Source organism: Chroicocephalus ridibundus, chromosome 22 (assembly GCF_963924245.1).
Source record: "Chroicocephalus ridibundus chromosome 22, bChrRid1.1, whole genome shotgun sequence".
Lineage (NCBI taxonomy): Eukaryota > Metazoa > Chordata > Aves > Charadriiformes > Laridae > Chroicocephalus > Chroicocephalus ridibundus.
The window spans coordinates 5,338,677-5,348,019 of NC_086305.1; the positions used below are offsets into that span (position 1 = coordinate 5,338,677).

The following is a 9,343-nucleotide window of genomic DNA, read 5'->3' on the forward strand; positions in this document are numbered from 1 at the left end:
CAGACAAATGTCAATTTTGAAAATAATGCAACTTAATCTGAGTCGAAAAGGAGATGCAAGATGGAAATGGGCCTCCGACAACTCAGGACACATTTAAAACACTGGTCTTTGTGAAAAAACAAAGTAAGATGGTGGTCATGGGCTTAGTTAAGAACGTGAAAATCTGTTCTTAGCTCCTCCCATGGAAAGGAAACATAAAACACTCCTTGCCAGAGTCTCTGGGAGATTCTTCGCCCCCTTTTGCAGTGAGATACAATTACATTTCTGTGCTGTTCCACAACAATGCAAACTGACGGTTAAAGCTGTCTTGCAAAAAAAGGCAAAGACCCAAAAGGTGGAAATTTAAACAGGACGGAAAGGTAAAATTTACTTTGATGCCAATATTTATTAATCAAAATCCATGAGCGGATTATTTTTTTTCCCCTTGAAATGCTCTCCTGCGACACTCAATCTTCGCAATTACGTAACAGCCACACTACAAGCTGCTTCCTCCAAACCTGGTAACAAACCTGAAGGGCAGGTAAGCGCTGCTATTTATTGCACGCACAAGGAAATGGAGAAAGGTTACACAGTTTGCCGCTAAGGTCACAGTGCTGCCTACTGCAGAAACACCGACTACAAAAGTTTATCACTTCTAAGAAATTAATCTACGTGCTTCCTGCCTCAGTTCCCCCATGCCGCTACCTGTTGTATCATCATGAGACTGAATCCTTCCTACCATCTACCACTGCATTTCACTAGAGTGATAGCCGACTCGAAGGATTCTAGAATCATTTGTTTGGCCGTGACATAGTTATACACAGCAGCTGCCAGAAGAAACACGAGACCAATACAGATATTCTCCCTCTCAGGAACCGGATGCACTTGCATACAATTTATAGGCACTACAATATATGTAAATAAAGTCAATTAAGTAATTAGAGTAATTCAGTGCAAATCTTTTTACTTTCTCTGAAGAATTCCAAGTAATTAATATGACTAGGAAACAGTACCTCAAACCTAAAAAGCACACAAATTATTTTCCTTTAATGTAGATATGTTATCCCCAGCTCTAAGCACTCTTACCATCATTAAGGTGCTAGAAAGCAGTACTCAAAATTCAACTGTGAATAAAAAGCACACCTAAAAATAATCAAAATCTCTAGACTTGCTTTAACTTGAATTTCATACAAGAACCCCATCATTTAGGGGAAAAAACCCAAAACCAAAGAACAGAGCCAATATGGCAGCAGGAATCTTAAGACTATCTGCCAAGCAGCCTTTGTTCCTTTGCCGCTCTATTCTAACAAATTAAAATTACTACACAGGCAATCTGCTAGCAGCACAAGCCTACCTTCACCAGTAGATTTTGCTCCAAGTAAGAGCGAATCATCTGAAGAAATCCTTCAAACAAATCTAGAAATAGTATGCATCTGCCATACCATTTATGTACAACCCAGACACACTTTGGTCAAAAGCAAGCTGGCATTATGAGCAAGCTTAGGAAAGCATGCAAAACCTAGAGATCGGAAAAAAACGTCTCTTTAAAGGTAGGTGATATGGCAACCAACTGAGCAAAGACCACGTACTATCCCAACACAGTTGTTTGTAATAAAGTAATTACACCAGATGACAAGAACTGTAGCACAGCAGATTGTAACTTTTATTCTATAAATTAGCTTTCAGCTCAGTACTGCACTTGTTTATCATACATCAGTTTTACTACATCAATTCGAAGGAGGTATCATTAACGTACAGACTAGAATCACACCCTTACAAGCTGAACACCTTTGAGTTACTTTCCGCTGTGGACTCTCACAAAGAACCAATGTAGCTGGTAGTCCTAAGACATCCTGTGTGACCAGAAGTCTTCCAAAGAAATATTTCGAAGAATGCGCATCACGAAGTAATTTACAGCAATACTCTTCAGCAGCCAGCATTCCTTGTAACACTACATAACAGTAACACCACAGATGCAGTTACACAATCTTAAGCAGATCTAACTCTGCGCTGCTGCCGAAAAGGGCAATTCCTGCTCCTCTACCTCAACCATGCGTTCCTGCTGCCCTGTGCCAAGAATAAGGTTCATGTTGCTGCACAGTCAGAAAGAGCAAAGAACAGATCCAACAGAAAATAACAGTACAAGTCGTATACTCTCCCCAACCATGCTGACTGCACAGTGCTTGCAGCTGGAACATACAGCCAGGGGCAAACAGACCATCACCCCTTTGGCATCGTTGATTTCTGCTGGGTTCCCACACTACCTGAACTGGCACCTGAGACCAGAAATTGTAGGAATCCTGATGGCTACTTAATAACCAATGCAAAACTCTACATACTCCACTATGTATACAAGCCCAGTACTTGAGCATCTTAGCAATCACACGCTTCCAGCTTTTCTTGGCAAATATTAACAAATCAAACCCATCTTTCCCATTTCAGAACATGAATTATCTTCTGCTGTCACTAAGCATCTTGAGAACCTGCATGTACTAATGCTTAAATAAGAGGAGAAAGGATCTCACCTCCAGCCCTTTCATCAGGAGAAAGGTCCCATTCTCCCTGACCTTCCTCAGACAAAGACGGTAAAGGTTAAAGCTGATGTGCACACAATGTACATTTTGCTCCTCTTTAAGGAGGTATTTTACAGAAAAGCGACAGTCCAAGACAACCTAGACTTGCACAATGCTCTTACATAGAGAGAAAACCTAATAATGCATCTTCAAAATTACACTCACCTCGCTTGGGTTTTGGGAAGCTCTCATGTAGCCGGAAGACCACCCTTTCCACAAAATGCTGGATGTCACACTGCTCTGGACCACGGACAAACACCATCCAGTCATGAGTGAACCCTTCAGTGGTGGGCTTTTTCCGCAGTTGGGCTCGGTGCCCCAGCTCCAATTTTACTTGAACCGTGCACTGTTTTAGGACAGAGGTAAGACCATAAGCAAAATGAAACGGCTTACATGTTACGCATAATGCTGAGCCCCACAGACAGAAGACGCTAGATCACCGCAGGGGAGGAATACAACAGCCTCCACAGAGAGATTAGTCTAATTCTGAAAACTACAGTGTTGTCAACAGAAAAGGTATCATAAAAATAGCTCCTAGCACCATTTCATACCTATCTTCTTCCTAATATTAGCATTGCAGAGAAAACAGCTTCAGAAGAGGGATAGGTTTATCTGCCTCACTTATCAACTAAATTGTCAGCAAAGTCCTAATTGCAGAATCTTTATTTCTAGAAAGTGTCAGAGACAGAACTTGATGTTCACAGCTTACAGAATTCACAGTACTGACAGAAAACTTAAAACAGGAAAAATTAGATCATGAATTGATGGTTTATGACATTCTCTGGAATATGTAATCCATTAGAATACAGAGATGATGCTCCTTGTATTCTTTTAAATGTATTTTATTAACGCACTTTCAAAGACCAAGTCGAAACATACAGCATGCCGGCACAATATCCAACACTAAAACAACCTAATTCTGATTTGCACTCCCGAATCCTACTCCAATCATAGGTTAACAGAGAAGCTGCATTCAATGTCTCATTCAAAGCACAAAAATCCCATTAAATGTCTTAAAAAATAGATTAAATTAATTGTGAAGATCCACACAATACTGCAGACTTCACAGACAGAAGAAAGCAAATGAATTAAACAGATGTAAGAGAGGAAAGGAAAACGTGACTCAGACACAAGTTAAAGCAAGCAAATCTTAGGGCAAGATTTGTAGAGACGGGGAATAACACCTGAGGTATCCGACTACTTACTAATTTTGTATGTATATGTTATACAAACTAGACCAGCAGCACAGCACTCTCAAACTAAACCCAACAAAATCCAGCTTCAGCAACTGGAAGTTATAAAAATGGGGCAGTTTTTAGTCCTTACCCCTTTCTTAACCTAAGGCTTGAAAATAAGCGTCTTGTCCTTTCTGGCAGTTCTCAATTACCATTGGGAGAGGCAACATTATTTGTCATTTCCTATATTACAGGTGGACACAGAGCCAAACCCAGGGCATGATGTTAGACAATGAACATGGAAAGAGAAAGCTTCGCAAGCTCTAGACAGATGTTTAGGAAAAGTATTATCCTCATTTTCCCATCGAGGAACTGCAACGAGGAGTATGACCGTGATTAATGCTCAAAAAATACTTCGCGTATCCAACCTGACGTTGTATGGGAAAGTGATTTTCAGAGCACGGTTAATACCTACTGAGAAAGAGTAAGTCACTCAATCTCAGTATTCTTTCCTTTGTAAAAAGATCACACAGGAGGTCTACAGAGCCCCAAGCATCAAAGCTCGACCTCCCAAATTGCAGTCCAGTTCTAATTTCAACTATAAGCCTTAACACACTCTTTCAGGCAATTATCTTTATAGTAAAATACCTTCAGCTGCCATCCAACACATCAATTCTAAGACTCAGGGACAAACTCGTCTAATTAATTCCTTCACCTGTATTACTACCACATTTCTATGTGTTACCTTCCTCTGCAAGTTCTCTTGGCAGGCCATTTTTTCCCGTTCTGCGCTTTAGGGCTTATCTACACTGGCTCCACCTCGCTCCTGCGCTAAAAATGAAGGTACATAGCCGTCTGTTCTTTCATGTCGTATTAAGGAATAAGAAAAAAAGACAAGGTGTGTTTCAGTTGAAGCAGGGCAATCTCTCCTATGGTGGAAGAGCATTATGTGGAGACAGTCTGCCTAAATCCCAAGCTCACATAGGAGGGTGCTTGCAGGCCTGCTTTATCTGGGATACTTCCCACAGTGTTCACGCAAGCATTCACATCAACTGAGCCAGTCTGTTCACCAGCTTCACGTTATCGATTCCATAATTACCCTTTAAATTGTGCTACTGTTGCCAGCTACTACCCCTCTCCAGAGAAGTGCAAATGACTGTCAGTCTAGAGAATTTGCCTTTCTAGTTGAAACGGCTGAGAAATTTTAGCTGAGAAACAGATGGGACTGTGTAGAAGAGAACAAAATTAAACATAAAAGAGAACTGTTTAACTGAGAGTGAAAGTTGTACTTGCTATACTCCTCGCATATCGGTCCAATTAACAATCGCTATGAATTAAGCCAGAAGTTGAAACACATTTGAAAATAAGATCTCCTAACATAACAAACATGCAAAGTTGCTCCACTGAAAATGGAGGGTTTTTTTTTTCCAAGCGTGTCTCTCAACAAAGGGAAATCAGGATCCTATTCAAACAATTTGTAATAATACAAAGGACTCTGCTTTTCAACTTCTCAATAAACATTCTGAAGGCTGCTCTGGGTTTTTTTTTTTTTGTTTGATGTGCTAATTGCCTGAAAGCCATAACCAGCTTCCATTCGCTCTCCTTTGGACGATTATTCAAAGGATAGCGGGGCTCACCTCCTGAACCTAAGGCTTGTAGGTAACCTGTTACCAGCTCGCACGCACTCGCACACAAAAGGCCTGAGCCAGCCTGCTCTGGATCACCTCAGGTAAACTTCCAGCATCCATCCCTGCCTGCTGCAGCACCGCAGCCACCCGGCCGCTACCGGGCGGCTTCCCACCGCCTCCCCGCAGCGGTAATAACTCTCTCGGTGGCATTAACCCTTTGCACCGCGGCTGATGGGGGTAGCAACGCCGGCACCACCCCTCCCCGTAAATAAGCCCAGGCAGGAATTTGCGGGAAATGCTGCTGCCACCCCCCGCCGCGGGCGAGGCTGCAGCGCGGACGCCCATGAAGGGGCGAGGGCTGAACAACCCCCCCAACCCCCAAAAAAGGGGGCGTGGGGAGGGGGTGTGCCTCCCCGAAGGGGGGGCGATGCCCCCCAACACCACCGGGGGGAATCAACCCCCCTCTCCTCCAGGACGGGGGTGGCCCCCCCCCGCATGCACCCTCACCCCCCCCGGTGCAGGGGGACCCCAGCCCCTCCCCACGCGTGTCCCCCGCGCGGGGGGGAGGGGCGGCGCCGAGGGGCCCCACCCCCCCGGCGGCGCGGGCGCCGCCGCTCCCCTCACCTGATTGTCCATGGCTGGGCGCAGCACCGCGGGCCCCGCTCGCTCGCTCCCGCCGCAGCGGTTTCGCTGGCCAGTCGGCGGGGGGGGGTGTCTCTTTCCCCCCCTCTCTTCCCCCCCTCTACGAGCGAAGCCGCTCTCCGTCCGTCCCCCCCCACCCCCTCCCCGCCGCCTCAGCCTCTGCCGCCGCCTCTTCGGTCGCGGCCCCTCACGGCCCCGCCGCCGCTGCTCGCCTCATTGTGTGTCACTCACAGGCAGCAGCCCCGCCACCCCCCCGGCGCCCGCCCCGCGGAACCGGAAACCGACGCCACCAGAGAGGCACCCGCCCGCCGCCAATAGCTGCCTCGCTTCACGCCGGGAGGCGGGGCTTCCGCCCGGGAGCCGCCGGCCTTCCCCGCCTCCGCCTAACGGGCAGCCGCCGTGCCCAATCGGCGGCGGGCGGGCTGCCGAGGGGCGGGCTCAGGGGCGGGGCCCGCGCTGGGTCAAGCGGGTGGTGGGAGGGAGCGGGGCCTCGCCACCTCCCCCCGCCCCGCGGCGGGCGCGGCGCTGCGGCGTGGCCGGGTTCGGGCCCGCGGCCCCTTCCCGGGCCTGTGCCCGGTCTCCCAGGACGGCTCAGCACGGCCGGCACCGAGCGCTTGGGCCTTGTGCGCTCCCGGCTGCACTAACCCGCCCCTTTTCCCCTCCCTCGGCCCGCGCTTCCCCGCCGCAGGCGGCAGCGAATCTCACCCGTTTATTAATTTCCTACACAAATGAGAACAAGGGAAACCGCAGCTCCCAGTACAGCGGGCACGGCGGTCCGGAATGGCTAGGGAGGGAGGGAGCTGGTGGCACTGCTCACCCTCGGTTCTCCTTGTTCGCCCTCAGCCTCCCTCCCTCCTTCCCATTTTCCCTCCATCTCTCCACCCGCATCTCCCCTCAGTCTCATTTTTCCCCTCGCTGTCCGTCATTTTCCCCCCAATGCCCCCCGCCTCCTTTTCCCCCTCTTTATCCCTCATTTCTCCTCGGTTTCTCTCATTTTCTCCTGTTCTCCTTCATTTCCCCTCGCTTTCCTTCATTCTCCCTTGCTCTCCCTCATTTTTCCCTTGCTCTCCCTCGTTTCCTCTCAACTGCCCTCAGTCTCCCTCATTTTCTTTCCATTTCTCTCATTTTTCCCCTTCAGTCTCCAACATTTTTACCTCCGTTTCTCTCATTTTTCCCTCAGTCTCCCTCAATTTTCCCCCCAGTCTCGCATTTTTTCTGTTTGTCTCATTTTTCCCTTGGTCTCCCTCATTTCCTTTCTGTTTCTCTCCTTCCCCTCAGTCTCACACGTTTCTCTCAGTCTCCCTCATTCCCCCCTCACTCTCCCATATTTCCCTCTCATTTTGCTCCGATCATCTCATTTTTCCCTCAGTCTCCCTCACTTTCCCTCAGTTTCTCTCATTTTCCCTCAGTTTCATTCCCTCCTCAGTCTCCCTCACTTTTCCCTCAGTTTCTCTCATTTTTCTCTGTTCATCTAATTTTTCCCCTCAGTCTCCCCTATTTTCTCTCAGGTTCAGTTTCCCCCCCTCAGTCTGCCTCATTTTTCCCCCAGTTTCTCTCATTTTTCTCGGTTTATCTCGTTTTACCCCTTAGTCCTCCCTATTTTCTCTCAGGTTCAGTTTCCCCCTTGGTTGCCCTTATTTTGCCCTCAGTTCCTCTCATTTTTCTCTGTTTATCTAATTTTTCCCTCAGTCTCCCCCATTTTCTCTCAGGTTCAGTTTCTCCCTCAGTCTCTCATTTTCCCCTCAGTTTCTCTCATTTTTCTCTGTTCATCTCGTTTTTCCCCTCAGTCTCCCCCATTTTCTCTCAGGTTCAGTTTCTCCCTCAGTCTCTCATTTTCTCCTCACTTTCTCTCATTTTTCTCTGTTCATCTCGTTTTTCCCCTCAGTCTCCCCCATTTTCTCTCAGGTTCAGTTTCCCCCTCAGTCTCTCATTTTCCCCTCAGTTTCTCCCATTTTTCTCTGTTCATCTCGTTTTTCCCCTCAGTCTCACCCATTTTCTCTCAGGTTCCGTTCCCTCCTCGGTCTCCCCTCGTTTCCCCCTCAGTTTCTCCCATTTTCCCCCTCGCTCTCCCTCATTTCTCCTCTTTGTCCCCCACCTTCCCTCGTTCCCCCGCAGTTCCTCTCACGTTCCCGCCTTTCCCCCCCGCTCTCCCCTCAGCCCCCTCCGGCCGCCGCCGCTCCGGGCCCCGCGGGCCGCCCGCCGCCTTCCCCGGCCGCGCCGCCATGGGGGAGACCGCGGCGGGGAGAGGGCCCTTCGCGGCAGGGGAAACAATATCTCGTTTTCTGGTCTGTAGCGGGGGGGTATTTGCAATGCAAATGGGCGCGGGGATTCCTTCAGTGGAGCGGTGGTTATCGGCCGCGGGCTCAGCCGGGGGACGGGCCCGGAGGTCACTGTCCCGGCTGCGGCGGGGGCAGCGGTAAAAGCCGCCCGCCCCGCAAAGGCGGTTTTCTCAGCACCGCCGCCGACTCCGAGCGTGGCATTTGCATCTCAAAAGTGGGGTTTTGTTTACCTTTTCTTAGAGCTCCACATGACAAGTTATCGCGCTCAATTTTGCCAGCCTTAAATTACCGCGGGACTGCCGCTGCAAGTGCAATTTGTGACTGTTTCTGCGCAAATTTTCGATGCAAGGCAGAATTTATTTTTATTTTTTTTTCCTCCGTGCAACTTTCTTGTTTGAGAATGGTTTGTTGATCTCTGCAAGGCAGCAGAAAAATGCGTGTTAGCCAATAACGCTGTGTGTGTCGCTAACTGATAGCCACAGGCAAGGATTAATCGGTTCCCAAATCATTCTAAAGAGCCAGTTTACCTCATCAACCTGATAGAGGATATTAGTAAAGCAAAATGCTTAATCGCTTCAGTTAACAACAACAACAACAAAAAAGAGCCTGATTTGGGTTCTTTTAAGTGCCCCAGTTTTAATTTTCTATGTTTCTGTCTGATGCAGTCCCAAGAGACATCTCCTTGGACAGTCTCTTTTCTTCTCCATTGAGACAGGGCCTCTTTCTCTGGGAGTTCTCATTGATATCTTTAATTGTAGACATTATTCCCATGCACATGACTCTTAGGTCTAAATCTTTTATTTTCTAACTCTCAGTCCTGGCTATTCACTCACAGCCTCATCGCAGTCCTTGGGGGTTACATGCTCCCAGGCCTGAACCTTTTCTGGAAATGTCTCCGTCTTTCCCAAGTTTAACTCCACTCTTGCTCTGTTGAATTTCCTCCTTGTGCAAGAGATGTTGCTCAGACACACGAGACCCTGAACTTTTCCCTTTCCTGAAAAAATTGTCTGTTACTTCCTCTGAAACATCATTAGAATTTGCTTTTTATTTTAATTCCCATGGGCGAC

The 9,343-nt window shown here is 48.0% G+C and overlaps 1 protein-coding gene across 1 annotated transcript in view; it reads right to left on the bottom strand.

Moving 5' to 3' along the window:
* MLLT1 (MLLT1 super elongation complex subunit) overlaps positions 1 to 6,222 on the bottom strand; it is a 32,493-nt gene extending 26,271 nt beyond the window's left edge. Inside the window, exons 1-2 of the mRNA XM_063357899.1 lie at positions 5,980 to 6,222; positions 2,718 to 2,898 (exon numbers count right to left, since the gene is read on the bottom strand). Coding sequence (XP_063213969.1) covers positions 2,718 to 2,898; positions 5,980 to 5,991 — 193 coding nt within the window. The 5' untranslated portion in view covers positions 5,992 to 6,222. The remainder of the gene's footprint in view (positions 1 to 2,717; positions 2,899 to 5,979) is intronic.
* Positions 6,223 to 9,343: the final 3,121 nt, after the last annotated feature.